A 20,268-nucleotide genomic window follows, 5' to 3' on the forward strand; every position below is an offset into this window, starting at 1 on the left:
TTCAAAGAGAACAGCGGAAGGTTGATGGATTGTGCAGAGAACAGCCTGGCCTGCATCCGCCAGTCTTCGTAGAAATCGAACAATGTTGAAGGCGGCCAAAGAGTCGAGTCCTGATGTCGGCTCGTCCAAGAAAAGCAGGAGTTCTGGCTTACTGGCAAGCTCTACCGCAATTGTGAGTCTTTTTCTTTGCTCTTGATTCAGTCCTGAGCCCGTGGATCCGATTGTGGCCCCAGCGATGGAGCGCATCTCCAGCAAATCGATCACTTTCTCGCAGTAATCATATTTCTCCTGGAGTGGAATTTCTTTTGGCTGTCGCAACAGAGCCGAGAATCGCAACGATTCGCGAACAGTGGCTGTTGGCTCATGGATATCCATTTGCTCCGCGAATCCCGTTGCTCTTTGGAAACTCTTGGGAAGAGATCTGTGGGTATTAGATTTGGTTTGGATGAAGTATCAGAAATGTGCAAATTCTTACTTTCCATCGACCAGGAAGCTACCAGTCACAACGCCAAAATTAATCCGCTGGGCCAGAGCGTTGAGAAGTGTGGTTTTTCTGGGGATCTGGTTAGCACTAGCACACCAGAAACGGTGAGTGCTCCGACGACTGAATCACATACCCTGCGCCAGAGGCGCCCATTAATGCAGTGAGCCTCCCTGGCTTTACATAACCATGGACACCTTGAAGTAACTTTCGTTTTCCTCCCTTGTACGGGATAGTGTAATTCACATTCTGCCAGGTAAATATTGAGGTGTTCTTGGCGATATCCTGAACCTTCTTTTCTCCTTCATCACTCGTAAGACTAGGATCTGAAGGTGTTTTCTCGGCGGATTCTTCATCTCCAGGTGGTCGTTTATGTTCAATCGCGTCTTTGACGGACTTAGGAATTTCACCTCTTTTGAAAACAGTGACGGAGCTTCCACCTTTATTTGGCTTTTGGATCTCTGTTCCAAGCACTGTCAGAGAAACAAAAAACAGAAACCAGGCTATAATTATACCGAAATTACGCCAAAGATGAGTCCGAGTATATGTGTAGGCGGTCTGGATGTATTCCGATCCATTGACAACCAGACTATCGGGTGAGCTGCCTTGTATGGCGCAACTCTGGTGTGATGAGGACGTATTAGGACCACCAGGGACAATATATGGTGGCTCGCATCTAACATCAAGGCCAGTAAACTCGTTTGCCATCAATGCTTCGAAGGCGTATTGAACTGGGTTTATCCAAATAAGCCACTTCAGCCACTGGAAATGCTTGTGGTTAGAGTAAGGCATCTCTTATAATAGATGGAGTAACTTGCTGGATGCATCTTCCAAGGTGGTATGAGATAGCCTGTGATTGTGATCCCCATAGTCAGTGATTTCGAAAACAATTTGAAGTAATATAACTGAGATGTCCAAAACTTGGAGGGTAGGCTTGATTCCTCAGGAATGCCTGGATAGTCATGCTTGGCTATTTATTGACAGTAACCAAGCATAGAAACCTCTCAACTGAAGAAGGGCAAGCTTTTACAGTTTCTCCGAGTCTGTCTTGACATTTGAGAATCCAGTATCATGGGAAAGACTCACCCGTATATACGATCAATGCTTGAATCGCGACTCCCGTAATTCGAGTAGCTTGGTACTCTTAGAATTTCAACTCTTTCAGTATCCGTCAATGATTTAGTTACTCACCAATATCAAGTGAAGCACACAATGCCCCAAGTGCACGAAAGAAAGAGTACATCGTCATTGTCAAAATAAAAATAATCAGCAGACTGATGAAAAATTGCGATGCTGTCCGAGAAAGATTTGCCATGCTAGGGTATTTTTAGTCGGAAGAATTGCACACATTCGAAGCAAGTGGGCTCACAAGTATACAATTAGGTTGAATAGGATTACTTGGATAAAAACCAAGGGGACGTCCACCACAACCTGTGCCAAGGCATATGCCGCTGGGCGATAGAAAGAGCTAGATAGTGTTAAACTACCTTTTCTAGACAATATTAAGGGCCATACTCACAAACTCTTGTGTTTCATCATTATGGGTCGACTCTCAAATGCAGATGTGATTTCTGCCAAAGCAAGAAGAGAGTTAAACAGCAGTATAAAAAACATTACACCTCCGCGTGTGAACACGCCAGAGCTTCAGTATGTTAGCCCCTGTGAAATATGACTGGCCCAGCACAGACTTCAATACTAACCTCGAATCCGGTAGATTGTAAAACAAGCTTCCGACGATAAGAGCTTGAAAGACGACGATTCCCCACTTTCCTATCAGGGCAGCCCTGTCCCCAAACATGACCAAAAACTGTCGATGTGTGAGAATCATGACTTGTTTCCAAAAAGGAACAGCGTAATTCTTAGTTGTCACTTGTGCTCTAGCACCTTCTCTCTCATCTTTGGTGTCGCGCAGCTCATTTTCAAAGTCCTCAATGTCGGCTTGTGTAGCTTTGAAGATCTCACTCTCACGATAGGCTGCTTGGAACTCATCTGGAGAGCGAGGAATTCTGTCCTCCCATCCAGGCTTGATGCGTCTTGCATTTGGATCACTGACAGAAGTTAAAAAGTCGGGGGTTGTCCATCGGGGTGGGCACTCGAATCCTCGGTTCTCAAAATAGCCTTTCGCATCCTCCGAGCGCCCGAAAAAGGCGCATTTTCCGTCTTCGATGAGTATAACTTTGTCGAAAAGGTTAAATAAATTTTCAGAGGCTTGATAAAGAGCTACCAGCGTTGATACATTTGCCGTATTGGTCAAGCTTCTCAAACTCTGGACGTATTCTAATGCTGTGCTGGCATCCAAGCCCCGCGTCGAGTTGTCCCAACACTGAGTGCTAGCCTTTGTAACCATGGCTTCTCCTATGGACACTCGTTTCTTCTCTCTGGATTCCATATTGTAATCAGAAATACGGCTGAGTTAGACTGGGAATTTTGGCTTACCCTCCAGATACTCCGCGTATAAGCTGATTTCCCACACGAGTCCCCAGTGCGTGCTCAATCCAAAATAGCTTGGCAATCGCCGATAGGAAGGTTTCTTGGTACTCCTTCTCAGTTTCTCCAGGGACTCGAGATGGTTTGTCTGGAGTTCGTGTTTTCAATGCAAAGAGGAGTGTGTCCCGTACGGTCAACGCGGCGTGGTGCAGATCGTCCTCAGGGTTGTATAGAACTGCCAGGTTTTGAATCAGAAAAATGCGGAGCTCACTGGTACCCAGTGCGACATACCTTCCGATCGATATTTTTTCGCCATAGCCGTGGAATCAGTTCCTCCATACTCCACATCTCCCTCGACACTCTCATATCCGGACCTTTGGTTTCCAATTACCTTCAAGAATGTTGAACATCCTGATCCGGGACGGCCAAGGACAAGAAGCATCTCGGTAGGGCGAACACAACCCTTCAATAACCATGGGTCAACTTTCTTATCAGTCTAAACTTGGAAACATACCGTGAAGTCATTCAGAATTGTTCTGATATCCTTCTTTCCCCCTCCAGCACCTTTTGTGCCTCGTGTTAGCAAGCCTTTGATGGACCGCGGAATGCCAAGAATGATGTCGCCGACGGTCGGTTGAAGTGCAGCTCCAAGACCCAATCCTTTCACTGTAAGATTTTTCCATACCACCCCGACGTGTCTTGTTTTCTCTTCTTCGGAATTTGCCTTGCGTTCATGTCCGAACATCCGTGAGATCAATCGTTCGATCTGCTCCCATTCAGCGCCTTCATGGCCAGAAGCGTGGCTCTTCCGATGAGACAGAGTACGTGCGATGTATGCCTCATCAAGCTGTGGACCTTGGGTATTTCGCTCTGAAGTTCCCGAACTGCCGCTTTGAATCGGTACGAAACTCGCTGGTCGGTCTAATTTGGGAGATGCCCTGGCGGTCCCGGATGATGCCTCACTGGAAACATTATTTCCCTGCTCCTCCGGGGGACTAACATTTTCTGTAGACTCGTTCCGCGTCATTTTAGGGCCAGGCGTAGAGAAATCTGCAGTTCCCTTTTGGCTTTGCACGCGGACGGATGGATGAAGACGATGGTATTGCAAAGTGAACCAACCTCCTGTTGGCAAAGGCACTCAGCTTACATCGGGATATTGTAAGCGCACTCTTGTCATCAAACTAAGAAGTCACCGGAGACATAAACGCGATTTTTTCTATCTGCCAATGTAGTGATTACGTCAAATATCATCGCACGGCAGGTTTACGGTACTCGGCTTCGGAACCTCGACAAGTCCGTTCAAATGTTAAAGACCGATTATCTCCGGCTCAATATGATAGACTACACATGTTTTGTGACGCATAAGCAAAAATAGCACCGATTACGTGAGCTGCAGTTCTCGATATGAAATGTGCAACCATGTGGATTGCGCGGCATACCCCCAGATTTCAGGGTTCTCGGGCAGCGGGAGCTCCGCGCGATCATGAAGTCATCGATCTCCGTAATCTCCGAGCTCCCCGCGACACCAGCCAACAAATGTTATGATGCAGCCTATCAGGTATTTGGTTGCTCTTGGTTCAAGCTAAGTTTGTTTGAGATGTCGAAAGCTGTACTCCGTACTGTGGGTGTTCTTGCGGGATGGCCTTCCTGGCAAAATCCTGTTCATCTTCGACGTCAAAATCTTCTAAACACAAATTTCTAAGATACAATTTATTGAAGCATTAAAAGTTCACAGAAGCCAATTCCCCTGCTTCTTTACGTAAGGCTATACATAAATCGATGCTATCGTCTTTGTTTTCCAACTCAGTACCTTCTACTTAATACTAAGATATCGGTAGGTGTCGGAAATGAAGCGTACCCAGCGTAGCGTTTCCACAGCTCTCATTCTTTCGTCTAGCTTCTCCAAATTGTTTATCGCTCGGCTAGTCCACTTATGGATGCACATTGATTCCTCTTTTAGGAATTCTTTTGATTTTCATGGGTGATAAGTTGGCTCGAAGTAGGAGCGGCCGTCTAATTCGGCCTACAATTAAGGTTTGGTAGAAGCCACGAGGGGAACCGCTACTAAACCAAAAGTAGACAGCAGACGTTCCCAAAGTATGTCCGCGAAAACCAGCTGCAATTTATTTTCCTGTCAGTTCCTTTCACTCTCTTCAGTCTGTTGTCACCTTCAGTACCAACGATCCGATTCCAACTAACCAAAATGCCTTCTTTACTTTCGAAGGCATGGGCTAAGACTAAACTTGTCGCTGTTCCATGCAAAGGGAAACGGCACAAGGAAGAAATTCCCCACGCAGTGGCGAAAGCCAGATTCTGGATAAAAGCTCTTTTGAGTCGTCAGTGAGCATAAGCTTACTTCTTCCGCGTGATAAATTTAGAGATAAGATCGTGGGTCTTTGGAAAGAAGTTTGGCTCGGGCTCTACGAAATTGACTTGGAGGAATCACTTTTTCATTACAATCGTCTCCAGGCATTCTACTGTGGAGCAGGCCTCGGATTCGCGCCAAATGGGTATATTAGGATCTTTGAATATCATATTTATCGCCACTTTATTCCACAGCGGTGGGACAACGGCATCGCCTCGTTAAAGCTATGCGATGGAATGTCGGTTTTCACATTGCAATCCATCTACGAAGTTCTGATGGCTTATCAGAAGGAGATCCCTAACCTCCACCAACTTTACACTCTGTTGGGAAGGAAGCAGCTTGGCTTGGACGGACATCTTCTGGAGTTTAGATCACCTTTTGAGACGGAGGTATTGGTACATGAGTTTAATAAGATAGCGTGGCCGATGGGGAAAAGACTTGCTTCAATTGATGAACGTACAAAGGCAGTGAATAGCAGCCTTCGGGAGGAGCTCTTGGAAATAAAGGACAAGAATGGGAAGTCCAGTGAGGGGAGGTTCATTTATCAAATGGCATTTCCTGAACGTTGAGTGGGTGGGTTCGGTGGCCCTAGTCGGTGACCGTGATTGTTATATTGCTATGTTGCTACTATGATATTGCCCATATCGGAGTACTATTGCTCGGGCGTTGGTTGTTCTTATGGATAGGCAGTAAACAATTCTTACAATTATATTCCTTCAATTTGAAATATTGTTGCAATTGTTCGATTACTCCAGCTTGGGTATTTCGCGTCATTCTGAGTTCCAGGCAACCACCCGAAAAGTACAGCTCACTTGGTTGGTGAGGAAGGCACATATTGTTATTGTTGGGCTGTCGGGTGAACCCCACCACTTTAACTTCAACTTCCACCTCCACGTCCATGTTCGTTTCCATTTTTGCGCTTCGTCTCCTGTAACCTCTTCTCATCCCATTCACGGGTATCTGTCCCTCGCTCCGCGACCAGCCCTTCCCCTACAAGTCCCCTGACAACTCGACAGAAGCTGTCGGCTCTCCCAGCTCAAAAACGCCATACACAGCGGGAATTCTCATATCGCTATCTTCGATGACGTGGGAGTCTACAAGCACTGGGCTCTTTTCCTAGACGGAGACAATGATGATAAAAAATCAATCATCAGCATTGTGGGGTCATCCCCCAGATGTCTCTTTGCAATTAGAAAATTCAACCCCCGAAATGAAGATTAACTTGTTGAGCTTATCCATATGTGTGACGTCCCTCTCTGGAGAGCGGATGCGATAATACAAGCAGCGGTAGACTTGCCGGTACATAATCAATACCCCGGCTACAATTCCCAAGAGTATGTTCTTGAACTTCTGGAGGATCTGGAAGAGAAAGGCCTTATCAATGACCTTTATCCGGCAGAAGGGAAATGTTATGCACAAGCAGGAGGGATTGGAATAAGCCAGATGACAGGCATGTCTAGCCCTCGACCTGGCGACTTACTCGAGCGGTGTCTTCGATTCTTATCTTCGGCTTGTAGAGTAGTATAAAATTGGACTTTATGTTTTTTTCTCCTGTGACATCGTCTCTATGTACATTTGATTCGAATTTCTGATTTAAGTGATCTCCTCTCTCCCCGGGCACTTTATTCTTTCAGTCCAATGACGGCCAAATTTCGCGGACTTAGACCGTAGTCAAACACTGGCTGAACCCAGCAATCTTTAACAGACTCCTGTTCCCGAAGGAATTGCCACCGATCCACGACAATGATAGACTCAACCAGCTGAGAGCTGAACGCCATTAAGCTCCACACAATACTCATATGTTTTCTCGCGTGGAGATACTGGCTCTCGTAGTGGTGAATATATTCGTCAGTCATGGTGGCAATACGCTCCTGGACCTGAGAGCCATATGTCAGGTCTCGACTCATCTTGATGGTCGCCGCGCGAATGTATGCAGTAAATGACTTGAAAGCAGCCTTGGGCAGCTTTCCGATGATGATAGAATCGGTTTTATCTTCAGTGGTATCTTCCGGTTTAGGGACAATACTGCGATCAACGAGAATACGCTGAAGAAGAGCACGGAAGAAATGACGAGTGAAGGAGACTTCGCTGTCATCATGGCCCCAATTGTATGGGGCTTGCATGGCCAATGCGCGGGCCGTGATGTTAAGTTTCATGCCGGTCGTTGCTCCGGGACTTCGGTAATCCTCGTAGTACTTGGACATAGGGAATCCATGCGGGTCGTATGTTGTGCCGGTCTCTTCAAGTCGAGGGTGAAGAGATGGAAGAATAGGGAGGTCGCATTTGGCTGGGCCGAGACGTTCAGTCAACAGGTTGTAGCAACAACCGATCATCGCGACAGCCACAATCGAAGGGTTCAAAACTAAGGATCTCAACCCATGGTGAACGAGGTTTCCACATGAGTGGATAGAGACGACCATCAATCTAGCATCGCTCTCTTTTTTCGATGTCTGATCAGAAACCCCGTCGGGAGATGGATGAATGACGTGATCGATAATGGGTTCTAAGTAGCCATCTTGAATTTCATGTTCGATATAACTTAGAGTACCACGATTATGCGCCTCGGGTTTCGGCAATTTTTCGTTCTGTGTTATCTGTGCGGGAGATCCGAGTTGCTCGTCGGGCTCAAGCCGAATGTCGCCTAGCATCTCGACAAAAGGGACCTCTTCTGAGACCAGGTATTCCTGTATCTTCAGTGGTTGGGGAGTCTCATTTGTTCCAGAAACACTTGCTTCTGTATTTATATTGCATTCGTCGCATGATGATTTGTCCTTGGGATCCCGAGCTTTTGGATCTTTTGCCAACTTGGCTCGGACATCCATGGTCTTGGCACCGCTGATGTACTGATGCTTGCGCTCAATCGCGATGATATGCTTGTGGTAAGGCGAGCTGGCCAGCGTTCTTCCGAGATAATTCTGCCCAGAACCAAAATCCACGATATGAGAGACTGGTTCGGCTCGGCGGTTATCAACAGTATCTGATAGAGATGCGACGTATTGAGAAAAGCATTCGACCTCGTGCACTTTTTTCCGATTCATACGCATAGCGACTTGCTTTGGTAAATCAATCCTCTCTGTGGAGGAGGAGCCCATTTCTCGTTGGAGTGCCAGTTGGCGAATATTGAAAATGTAGTCTAGGAGGCTCTGGGGAGGGAATGCCCCTCCATTCCAAGTACGGCTGCTTTGATCTACGGACGGCTCGTCGGCGCCTCGTAAGTTCTCAATGTCTTCCCTAAGAAGTAGACGAATAATTTCTTGAGAATCATGCTGTTCAAAGAAGGATCTCCAATCTTCCGGCAGGATTGTTGTATAGAGATCGGGCTCACGGGTCAAAAAGTCGACCATGTGCACGCCACCGCACAAATTCATGAAGAGCACCGACGTGGTGGAGAAAGAGAGGAGAGCCTCGACATAGTCGTTGGGGGTTTCCCATGTCCCAGAGATGGGTAATGGGTGATTGGAAGCCATGCGAAATAGTGATAATCAACCGTGTCAACCCCCATAGGGTAGGCGATTCAAACCATAGGAAGCAAGGAATTATCTGCGGCATTTGACTAAGCGGAAACATTTCCTAAATACGGCTTAGTGCGGGTAGTCAATTCACTGTTGTCCAATCATGATTTGTCAAATGGAGCTTCGTCGATCAGCTGAATAAGCGGGCGGCTTACCTGAACAGGACTACCCTAGACGTGAGGAGGCGATGCTGTCCGTCTACAGGGTACTAATGTCCTCCAAAAGTCTCTCAAAAGGGACAACGGGATCCGCTAGCTTGGGAGAATTGTTTTCTAAGCGAAACGGAATGAAGCGGATCCGAAAGCCTCGTGTCTGGGAGAACACCGGCCCGTGTTTGAAGCTAAAAACGGACAATCGCGTGTATAGATGCCATCTGTATAAATAGTACTAACATCGAGAATCTGGGCTCCCTCAACATTCAAGCTCCGAGGTCAATTTCAACCTGAGAAATTTCTGTTCGTCCAAACTTACATTCGGAAGATCCATCTCTTATCCATCGTCAAACTCTACCAATGTCATCAACTCACTTCAAAGTGATCGTCGTTGGCGGCGGTCCCGTCGGTCTCACGGCCGCCCATGCCCTCCACCATGCCGGAATTGACTTCGTTGTCCTCGAAGCACGCAACTCGGTTGTTCTGGATCAGGGAGCCAGTTTGGTTCTGGGTCCGCCTAGCATGCGAGTGATGCATCAGTTTGGCTTATCGGAACGGCTGGCAAAAATTGGATGCGAACTCGCACGAAATACATCTTTCACGCAAGATGGGAATCGCTTTGCGGACAGCAGGACGGTTCCGCACCTTTTCAAAACCAAGTGAGTTGGCACCCGGACAGACTGAGCTCCATGGTTTTGATTCTCATGAATTTGGACGTACATATACCTAACCTTTGCCTTGCAGCCACGGAACCGCACCGGTCATCTTCCACCGCGCACAACTCGTTGAAGCCCTATACGATGGGTTACCCTCTGATGCTCAATCCCGATACCTACTCAACAAGAAGATCAAGTCCATCGAATTTTCAAATGCCCAGGATGGCGTCAGTGTCAACTGTACGGACGGGAGCACATATCAGGGATCGATTGTAGTCGGTGCGGATGGAGTGCACAGCAGGACGCGGACCCTTATGCGTGATATGGCCATGTCTCAGGATCCTCAGCAAGTCTGGAGGGATTCTGCTGACCCATTCCCGGCCCAATATCGATGTATGTGGAGCAGCTTCCCACGGCCAGAGAGCGTTGAGGCGGGCCACGCCACCGAGGTACAGTCCAAGGACATGTCCATCATGTTTCTGGCTGGAAATGAGCGAAGCTGGATCTTCCTTTATGAGCGATTCCCGAGGGAAAATTCAGCAAAGGCGGCAGAGTCGACCAAGGCAGCGCGGGTGCGCTACACGGAGGAGGACATGCAGATGTTTGCGACGCAGTTCTCTGACTTCCCGGTTACGGAAACACTCAAGGTCAGGGATGTATATGCCACACGATTGACTCAAGGAATGGCGAACCTGGAAGAGGGTATTTTGACCCGCTGGAGCTGGAGACGAATTGTCTTGGCAGGTGACGCGTGTCACAAATTCACTCCGAATGCTGGTCGCGGGCTGAACAATGGAGTTCAAGACGTAGTTGCTCTATGCAATGGTCTACATGAGATGCTGAAGTCGAGCCAGGGCATCTTACCAAATGAACTCACCCTGTGTAAGGTTTTCGACGCGTACCAAAAAGCCAGGGTCGACCCATTGCGATCAGACTACGATCAGTCTCGACACATGTCACGCATGCATGCCTGGGAGAACAGATTGTACTATTTCCTCGCTCGATACGTCATGTGCCGTGCATGGATTGTCGCTTTGATGTTGAAACTGACCGGGAATGGAGCCGGGGCGATGCGGAAAGCGTTGGTCTTGAATTATATCCTTGCGGATGAACCGTTTCAAGCCCTTATTCCTTGGGACCATCCGTTGGTCATCAAAGAAACAAAGGCATGCTAGGAAACATGTCTTTCGATAGGGAGATAATTAAATAATCCAACAAATTACCCCGTTGCGTTATCCAGCGATTAGTCAGAACTAAACACTACACTTTTAATATAAACTTTCACTCAGCCATCATTCCCCTTCCTTTCAGTGTAGCGCATCGAGCAAGACGGCTTAATTCTGCCACAAAATCTTTCATCGAGCAAATGTCACCGGAAAATTCGGGAAACGCATGTGCCCCCGCTGCTAAAGAGAATTGTTCTGACATCTGGCCAAGTAGACTGATATCATTTTCGGTATGTGGGCTTGTGGGTTCTTTCAAAATTTGACAGAACAGATTCATAACACTTGTCAGAACATAGAAGATCGTGAACCTACAAGATGATTGAAATGATTAGCTACCGGTCTTTTGTTCTGTGAATCAAAGCAGCAGTTCAGGAAATAACAGATCTTACCAGAATCCACCTTGTTGAAATAAGGCCTTTGCACCGAGGAATTTCTGAAGCAGAGCACGGCTTGCGTTAGCAGCAACCTCTAAACTCAATTTGATGCCTAGCGCTTGGCTGCCAGGATCGGCGATCCATGCCGCGCATCCGGTACTCATCTGATGGATGGCAACAATGCAGTATTTATGCTGTATATGTAGCATAATTTGACACCCGAGGGCCTCCTCCCGGGTCATGATACCCTGAGCTGGAAAGGCGGAGATATCATATGATAGTGGCAGACTTTTGTACCAGTCATCAATAGCATCATCCAGCTCGCGAATAGTCTTTAAAAGTTCTGCATCTGATTTCGATGCTGCTCGAGGAGAATGGAGCGCCTTGCTAATCCTCGACTGAATCGAGGCCAGCCTCAAATCGGTAGGGAAAAGGTGTGGAAGTATCTGGATGGATGGGATCTGCAGATCAGAAAGGCAGAATTCGATGGCAATTTCTCTTGCACTCGGAAAAGTCAAGTCACAGTAGTCAGTGCAAATTGCCGGCGGCCGACACGTTCTTAGACAAAGTTCGTTGTCCATCACGTAGGCTATCCAGAAGAGTGATCGGCAATGTATTTGAAACAAAGCAGGTGGACTGTGAGCGGCCAAATTCAAATGACCTCCTAGGATGAAAATAAAGCGTATCGAGGTATTAAACATTGGCTCGATTGAGTTCATGGTGCTAATTCGTCCTAATCGACAAATTGACTAGACCAGCTAGCATCAGTATTAGGAACGCCAGTTCAACATGAAGGGGAGAGGGCAATTGTGGTAAAGAGCCAAAAAATGCCATATTGCGAGAGATTTTCAGGGCATGACGGAATTAGTGGTGGTACAGCGTACCTGGGCATTCTGGACTAGTCGAGTCCGTGGATCAATTGAAGAATGAAAACCAAATGGGTTGACTTACGACCATTAAGAGTGCCTGGATTCCATCTAGAGTAGCCTGGCCATCCAAAATTGCAGATGCGAGATATTGCGCTTCATGAATATACCTTTGAGACTCGATGTTATTGCCAAGAGAGTTTCCGTCTACCATAAAGCTGCTGAAGGAAATAAAGGCAAATATGCAGGCTCTGGCGCTAGGAATGTCAGGCGAAAATTCCGAAAGTTGATTGTCATATGCTGTTTCCATGGTGTAATGAAATAACCCAGGGTGTACAAAAGGAAAGCGGCGATGGGCAGAGGAGGAGATGAACTTGTGCAATGCGGAACGGACAATGCTCCTTTCTGGAAGGTCAGGATGAGTATGGTGTCGAAAATGTTTCTTGAGAGATGCAAAATCATGGACAGTTTGATCTTGCGTTCGGACACTGGCTAAGTTCAACCGATCAAAGTCGATCTTCTGGCCGGTACAAGACTCCATCCATTGCTGACTTTCTGCACCAAAGAACGGAAGTCCGGTTGACGCACGAAGGTTGATCGGGACATGTCCAAAGATATTATTGATAGAAGCAGGAGATTGACCTGACGGCGGTCGCACTCTGCGCGTACCTGTCTGATCCTTTAATTTGTCAGTGTCGATCTCAGCACTGGGATCAAATATTGGCTTTACCGCAATCTTGCGCTCGCCCCCAGATGTAGTTGGTTCATGCAGAGAGAAAACAGCCCTTCGCGTGGAATTCTTAGTCTTCATTTCCGAAGCTCGGCATTGAAGATCACCTCGGATGCACTTACACGCGTCCACCGACTGAAGGGACCCTACTGCTGCGATGCGCTCGGTTAAATGTACATTGAAGGCCCTGTTGTGAACACCATTCGCATGGAAGATTGTCGCGGTAACATTTTATCTGGCGGCTATCAGGTCCTCTTCGGTGTTCATAAGGAACTTGAGGTCTTGAGCTTCCCACCTTTTTGTGAAAACAGGAATCACAGGCAATGAGGGTGCGTTGATGAGACTCGTGTTGTTCACGGGGTATTTGACTCATAATGCAAAATGACGAATGCTACTATGGATGGCGAGCGAGTATGCAGAATAACAATTCATGAGGGATGGTCAGCTCAGCAATGCGTGAGAATTTGATGTTGAGACATGGGGATTTTCCTTTTGTCAGAGTTGATCCTGAATGAATTCCTGATGCCCTCGCTGCCTCAAGCATTGCAATAAACAATGTAACTAACTAACTAGCCTGTTAACTTCAATAGGACGCGTCAATGACCCTCCAGGCGGTGAGCCTGGCTTTTATTCTTTCCTGCATCCCCCCATTTTCGTCCACAAAAACCGATTAGTAAAAAGAAATCGCGGGATGCGACTTGAAAAAGGAACTCCGATAGGGGGAATCGAACCCCCGGCTGCCGTGTGAGAGACGGCGATGTTAGCCACTACACCATATCGGATGGGTACGGTGGAGCTTACTTCGGTTTAGTGTATTATACTTCTGGTTTACCGTAGTCGGTGGCTTCGCGCTCCTGTGCGTGGTAGTATATAAGGATCGGCTTTCCCCTCCTATCTAATTTTCCACATTTTCCTTTTTCGCCCCTCTACCCTAGTCGTTGCAGCTGAGGCATTATTGCTATTGATCCGGATCACTGAGCTCCAGAGCTCCGCCACCCCCTTTCGTCTGTGCGTGACTCGTTAGCTCCGCAGTTTTGCGCCGGCAATCCTGCGCTGCTCTCTCTCGTCCGGCCGTCTTCTTTACCTTAGCTCTGACTATAGGCACTTAAGATAAGACAGCCCCTTCTCCTAACCGGTGACATTAGCCTGCTAGTTGACCTCTGTATATACAGGCACATTCGCCCTATACTTAACTAAGATAATTATCGAGTTCCGGAGCTTAGTCACTCCCTTGCTCCTGTATAGACATCGCCATAACCCATTTTTGGTTATAGTAGCTAGAACCCAACCCAACCCAAAACCCAGTGGGTTATAAATGGGTAACCCATTTCGACCCATTTCGACCCATTTTAGCATAATTTTGGCATAGTTTTTCATAATTTTTAAGTACTGTATTCGAATACCAGTTCTATATCTTTTTTTTCTAGAAGGATTTAGATCTTAATATTTTATATATAGCTTTATCTAATACTAATTATTTTATATTTAAAATTTAGGATCTAAATATTAAGTATTAAAAAAGTAAGACTTTGTATAAAGATATATATATAATCTAGTAGGGTATACCACTATCTTTACTATAGAACTCTGTATTTTATTTTATTTCTTAATATACTATTTTTAACCTTTATAACCTGTGATATATATATATATTTAACATAGAATAATAATAATCTAAAAGAGAAAACTAAAAATACCTATATATAAGGCCTAAAAACAAACCTAATATAGACCGTATTTAAATACTGGGCATATTTGTCCTGTTTATACTAAAATGGGGACCCACTGGGTCCCTATGTAGGTTTTGGGTTAAGGGTCTCAACCCAAAACCCATCAATAGGTTATAGAATTGGACCCAAAACCTATTTTGGGTTGGGTTGGGTTGGGTTGGGTCATGGTTGACATGGGTTCTGGCGATGTCTAGATTCAATTATACATATAGGATTCAGCGCTATAGTACATGGCTTATTTCACTAAGAATGTTCCAGCATCTGTGTTTGCTAATCCAACCTCAATACACAACCCAAATGCGAAATTTAGCAAACAAAATATACTTCTGCGAGTGGCTGCTCGGCTCCACTCCCCTCCGCAACCGCCAGAAGCAAGGCGGTGGTGTACTCTAAATATGGCGATCTCCCGCAAAATGCTTGAATACATCACTTAGAGGTGACGGCCATTTCTTTGTTGGCCCTATCCAAATCTTGGATTGTTAAAATACTTGGCTTGGGGTAGTAGGCGCACTTCAAAAATTAGCTACTTCTTCTGTGGAGGACGTCGCTCGTAATATACCAATTGTGAGGCAATGAAAGCCCAAAACCCCGAATCATCTGCTGTCGCAAATGAATGCCTACACATACATCTGCGTCGCATATCTTGCTGTACTCGAACGCCTTTTTCATCAGAGTTGTTTTGCGATGGCATTTTTTTTGTTCCTTCGATCTCCTGGGGCTCATAGAGGAGAGGGGCTTAACAGCGGACATTGCGAACTGTGGCCTTGTTTTCTTTGTGACTAGGGGCCGTAATCCATCTTGATAGAATTGAGATGGATACCGTTCTTATAGAAATTGGTATCTCAATTATGGAATGCATGAAAAAAAAACAGTATTGCTGAAAATATAAGATAGGAAATTGGTCTTTGTACATGGTCTTTTCATCATTAAAAGAAAGACGGTAGTGATCATTTGCAGGCACCAACTAGGTGCGGCAACGGTAAAAGTTACAGCATATTTGCAACTCCTGCTCAAATGTACCATAAGATTTGGTCAGGAATCAACGTAAAGGTCATATATTTGCGGGTTGTAAATTTAAGCGTTGGATCTACAAGAGGCTGTGTATTGCACACCTGCCTCGCTCTAGGATCAGCAATTACCCCCGAAAGCAAGCACATTCATGTTATTAACACACTTCTGTATCAATACGCTTTTATTTGCTGTGTCTCTACACTGTTGCCGCTCATTGAGACTGCTTCATACCTATCTATCCATTTGTCTGCTGTTGTAGGTTAGTCGCCTCTTAGTACTAAGACACTGTGCCCTCTTCGCTATTACTACATTGCTCAATGGCTATACAGGGCTTTCCAACTTGAATGTCATTTTGTCCAAGGATGCGTAGTATCGAGTGCCGTGTTATATTCCCGATATCTAGGTAAACTTTCAAGCTAAGCAAACTTTCCCCCTGAGTCCTACCCTTAGAGCACCCTAGGCCCAACTTGAAGTGTAGGGTAAAGTCTCCCCCATTAAATCTTGCGGTTTAAATCGTGTTCGACACCGTACTTGTATTTAGTGTACAGATAGGGAGAGAAGTAAAAATGAGAACCGAAAAAGAAAAAGAAAAAGAAAAGCAACTGCAGATCTGAACGGGACATCTCAAATAACTTCCAAGGTTGAAGATATTGTCCCCTTCCCTTCGGCATCCCCTCCAATCTATCAAGATTACTCATCTGAGCACTCATCATACCATGGCCCAAAATTTCTGTGACACTTGATAGTGAAGTAAGCCTCGATAGCAAACCAAGCATAACTATCAGCATTCTGGAGAGACTCGGCGTAAGGAGCAAAGGCCTGGCTGTTATACCAGCCGTACTGGTCATCTGTACTAGACCCGGCCAATGGAGGGCTAATCAATTTCGTGTAGTGCGTGTATTCATGTAATATGCTAGCTCCGAGACTCTCCATAGCGTCGGATACATCTTCGCCCAGAGTGTCGCAGCTGATACTGAGCAGAGGAGTTTGGCGGAATCCGGCAGGACAGACGATCATCTTTGGGAATCGGTTGTTATACTCACGCAGAACCGCTAAAGCACGCAGATTACTGCATGCATAGTGTCCAGTGCCAGCTAGGTTATAGTCATCAACTACTCTGATGTTTTCCAATTTGCTGCTGCCTTTGTATACTCCGTCGACGGGGTCGCCGATAATTTGCTCATAGACCTCTAGTATATCGGCACATTGTCAGTTTCAGAACTGCTCACTGTGAATTTACATACTCGCGGACACATGTACTAACTACTACTAGTAGTAGTTATGTAGTTGGTACATCTCATTCAATGACTCACGTTTGACAGTCGACCTCGAACTTGAGCCAGCTGGGAAATACTTCTGCAATCTCGTATCATCCGGGTCTGATTGTGATAACATCGACAATGCATGCACAGCCAATGTTATAGCCTCATTGTGACCACGCGTAATGGCTGACTTCTGAGTATCGGTATAATCCTCTCCTCGTATAATTGGTTCTGAGCGTTTTTGGAGACCTTGACCAAAAGAAGGGCCATTGGGTAAGGCGAGCGAAGAGCCCGTAATGGCGAAGAGAAGTATCGACTTGAATAGCATCGTGATTGCACAATGGGCTGCATTTCTTTTTCTCGTGACGGGCTAACAGGATTCTCTTAGCGGTTCAAATTGAATCGAGATATAGTGGGTATTTATAGGACGTTGTACTTATGCTAGTAGTACTAGCTGTTCAGGTTATTTAAGGGGCGTGGTTTGGGGCTGATACAATTGTACTATACTAGTGTAGTAGTAGTAATCCCGGTATGGTACTGGTATTAGACACTGCGACTCACATAGTGCATCTGAGCGTCCTACTACTGGTAGAAGGGCTAGAGTGCATTAGTACTATGCTTACTAGTAACAGTGTCGCACTTTACTTCAGTTAGTAGTATTAGTATTTAGTATGCTTTTTGAAGATAAAGGTGCATCACTTCAACTTGAAGTTGAAAACGATACAGTCCTACTCGCACTTTTAACTAGAAAAGTAACGCGGGTTGGATTAATTATAGAAATAACGGAGGCGACGGCCCCATCAACTTATCCGATGGGAATCGCTTTCAAGTTATTATGTAGCTCGTCTAATGCTGTAGTACGGAGTACTGCAATGTTTTAGAGTGGCTTGGGGCCAGGCAAACAGGGCTCGCGGCGGCCTGGGGGCGATGGCCCGGGGGCCAAACAGAACGAGCTCTTGTAGGTCAATGGACATTATGGAGTATTCCCACTCAACCATTAGAATCCCTCCGGTATGTAGGTACTCGTAATATTTAGGTGCAATACATACGTAGTAGTATCTTTGCTGCACTAGTATCTGTGAAATTTCATTAGGGATTGTACGACTATCAAGAAAATACAGTGTAGTACACTCGTCCAATGGAGCATAGTACACTAGTGTACCTGTGACTCCACAATGCGGTGCAGAACCGGGGATAATGAATAATGTCATTTGAGACTTAGAATCTGAAGCTTTCATCGGCTCTAGATGTTCAACCTCTGCTAGTATACTATCCTCAAGAAGACCCATGCGAACTATCTCCCCATGTTGATTGTTACACGGTGTGGAAAATGAGATCTTCTATCGCAGGGGCAATGGGCGAACCACTGGACTTTTTCGTGTTTGCTTTTTGTCCCGGTGGTGACATTATTTGATCTTTCCTTCCAACCCACCAATCTCGTATGACAACATTATCTTTGGCTCCAAGTTGGTAAGTGTGTCCCGGCAGAAATGCCGGAATTCTGATATCTTCCACCTCTTCCCCGTCCTCATCCTCTTCTTCTGGCCACGGGGTAACTTGCAGCCAGAATAATGAAGTAAAGGTAACAGGCACCATTGGTTCTAGCGTGACAAAGTATTGATCATCAGGGCCACCTGACTCACGATTGAAACCAGGTCGTCTAGGGCCGTGTGTGTAGTCGATATGCATTGGTTTCGGGTCGTCAGGATTTGAGATATCGCGACAAGTAAAGTTACTTCGAAAGAGACTCGCTTCTAGATTGAAGATAGTGGTGTATGTGAGGATTGTAATAGGTTCAGAGTGATGGGACGTCACAGTCAGAGTGATATTCGGTTTTGATTCACCACTCGCAGGAAATGGAGATGGGGTGATCGCCATGCTGGCGACGATGGAGGGTGTTTGATCAGCCATAGTATTGGGTCGTGGTGTTGGTCGGGGTAGTAGTGTGATAGAGTATTGGTCGGACCCGAGAAATACGTAGAAGACTTTTTCAGAAAAGACCAAGCCTTGCGAGAGAGCTTTAGTAGCTCCTACGTTTATTTAGCCCCAGGGAAGGGGGCCCTATCATTCTGGATTGGGGCTGTCGGAAGTGGGGAGGGGGCCACATAAGAAGAACAGGATCTCGAGGCGCTACTGCCAAGGCGCAGGATCTGTATGCATTTGTATCTGAAATCTCGCACATGTCGAAGCCCTGGAGGGCTGTGCAGTATTTGGACCCACTCTGATTAAAATTGAGCATAGTAGTGGATGACATACACGCAGCACACAGTGAGTGTTCAGTATCGGGCCTTGTAAAGACGGGTGGTTTAATGGCTGGGTGGACAGAGGAGATAGTACTAGTATACCCCCAGAGCCCTTCAGGGTCGTTCGGAACTATGATCAAACTCAGTACACCATGCAGCAGATTCTTGACCTAATTTGGTCAACTCAATTAATTCCCCCCCCGGATTGTTCATACTTGAAGTCGGGTTATGGAGTGTGCTTCATTTGCAGTGTCAACCATGGGATGGATCCCAGGATGCCCCACGGTTATCGATAAAGGAAGGTGGGGGTCAAAGTGCCACAAATTATTCGTTGACCTCCAACTTCACCAGCGTGCGACCGCTGTGAAGTGATCCTTATTTGCGCTCGTTCAAGACCTGTCCTGAATATTCAAAAGCAGGTGTAAAATCTACAAAAAAACCTTAACTGAGGGCCTAGGCGGATTGCTGTTGAACGATATATTACTTTCGTACTCGTTTTTAGCCATAGTACTCGCCCACCCCTTCTTGAGTTGATGGCGTCTCGTTCAACGTGGAAACGGTAGAGTGTGGAGCTTCTTCGGAATAAAGTTCACCCGTTGTCAACAGGGAGGGATTCATCGGTGAAAGTCAGCACCTCACTAATGTTCATGTTTCGCCGCAGCACTATTCTGAGTAATTTTTCTTTTGCTACCAAGTAATTACTGCAGTATGTACTGATGCGCTGATCGATCTGGTGGACCTACATACCATCACCTGTAAATTGAACCTATCGTCTCTCCGGCTTAGCTTTACCCTATCACCAAGTTGAAGCGAGTTTTATTCTCCTGAACACAATTATTATGGCAAAGGTGGTAAAGGACTGTTTAAAAGAGAATCCCCAGAAAAGTGTGCCTGGTGAGAGACGAGTTCAACTCCTCGAGGGGTGGAGATCGTCTCCACGAGCCATCCTCACGTGCGTTTCCTATTAGTCCGGAGGCCCCAGGCTGTAGGCTTGATTTTGTTTTTCAACCTAGAATAGCGCCTTGGCTTCTAGGCAAGTATAATAGGACCCTTGTCCTTGTCGGAAATAGTCGCAACATAGCCCGGAGGAATCTAAGTGGATGCCCTAATTGCGCGATCTACAAAGGGTTGTTGCCTCGTCGCCCACGTCTATCCGGACTCACCTGCGTACAGTAAAAGACTCAGGTATGCCATTTGAGTAATTTTTTTTTTTTTCGCTAGATGATCTGGCCA

The 20,268-nt window shown here is 46.2% G+C and overlaps 7 protein-coding genes across 7 annotated transcripts; 1 reads left to right on the top strand and 6 right to left on the bottom strand.

Moving 5' to 3' along the window:
• Positions 1-1,996: 1,996 nt before the first annotated feature.
• On the bottom strand, positions 1,997-3,935 carry N7509_010294 (uncharacterized protein; the record flags this gene model as incomplete). The annotated part of the gene is made up of 5 exons (XM_056634931.1): positions 1,997-2,123; positions 2,182-2,859; positions 2,918-3,143; positions 3,200-3,371; positions 3,423-3,935. The coding sequence occupies 5 exons, from the start codon at positions 3,933-3,935 to the stop codon at positions 1,997-1,999; spliced, it is 1,716 nt and encodes a 571-aa protein (XP_056485551.1).
• A 2,960-nt stretch (positions 3,936-6,895) lies between these two features.
• N7509_010295 (uncharacterized protein) lies at positions 6,896-8,740 on the bottom strand (the record flags this gene model as incomplete). Its single annotated transcript, XM_056634932.1, has 1 exon — positions 6,896-8,740. The coding sequence occupies one exon, from the start codon at positions 8,738-8,740 to the stop codon at positions 6,896-6,898; it is 1,845 nt and encodes a 614-aa protein (XP_056485552.1).
• Positions 8,741-9,297: 557 nt separating this feature from the next.
• N7509_010296 (FAD-dependent oxidoreductase) lies at positions 9,298-10,768 on the top strand (the record flags this gene model as incomplete). The annotated part of the gene is made up of 2 exons (XM_056634933.1): positions 9,298-9,596; positions 9,682-10,768. 2 exons carry the CDS (start codon positions 9,298-9,300, stop codon positions 10,766-10,768), a joined length of 1,386 nt encoding a protein of 461 aa, XP_056485553.1.
• Positions 10,769-11,204: 436 nt separating this feature from the next.
• Positions 11,205-11,912, bottom strand: N7509_010297 (fungal specific transcription factor domain-containing protein; the record flags this gene model as incomplete). Its single annotated transcript, XM_056634934.1, has 1 exon — positions 11,205-11,912. One exon carries the CDS (start codon positions 11,910-11,912, stop codon positions 11,205-11,207), a length of 708 nt encoding a protein of 235 aa, XP_056485554.1.
• Positions 11,913-12,108: 196 nt separating this feature from the next.
• Positions 12,109-12,870, bottom strand: N7509_010298 (fungal specific transcription factor domain-containing protein; the record flags this gene model as incomplete). Its single annotated transcript, XM_056634935.1, has 1 exon — positions 12,109-12,870. One exon carries the CDS (start codon positions 12,868-12,870, stop codon positions 12,109-12,111), a length of 762 nt encoding a protein of 253 aa, XP_056485555.1.
• Positions 12,871-16,220: 3,350 nt separating this feature from the next.
• On the bottom strand, positions 16,221-17,120 carry N7509_010299 (uncharacterized protein; the record flags this gene model as incomplete). The annotated part of the gene is made up of 3 exons (XM_056634936.1): positions 16,221-16,720; positions 16,775-16,789; positions 16,844-17,120. 3 exons carry the CDS (start codon positions 17,118-17,120, stop codon positions 16,221-16,223), a joined length of 792 nt encoding a protein of 263 aa, XP_056485556.1.
• A 986-nt stretch (positions 17,121-18,106) lies between these two features.
• On the bottom strand, positions 18,107-18,703 carry N7509_010300 (uncharacterized protein; the record flags this gene model as incomplete). The annotated part of the gene is made up of 1 exon (XM_056634937.1): positions 18,107-18,703. One exon carries the CDS (start codon positions 18,701-18,703, stop codon positions 18,107-18,109), a length of 597 nt encoding a protein of 198 aa, XP_056485557.1.
• Between the last annotated feature and the right edge of the window lie 1,565 nt (positions 18,704-20,268).

This window comes from Penicillium cosmopolitanum, assembly GCF_028827165.1.
Source record: "Penicillium cosmopolitanum strain IBT 29677 chromosome Unknown utg000009l:1.0-9042332.0:1.0-9050551.0, whole genome shotgun sequence".
Classification (NCBI taxonomy): domain Eukaryota; kingdom Fungi; phylum Ascomycota; class Eurotiomycetes; order Eurotiales; family Aspergillaceae; genus Penicillium; species Penicillium cosmopolitanum.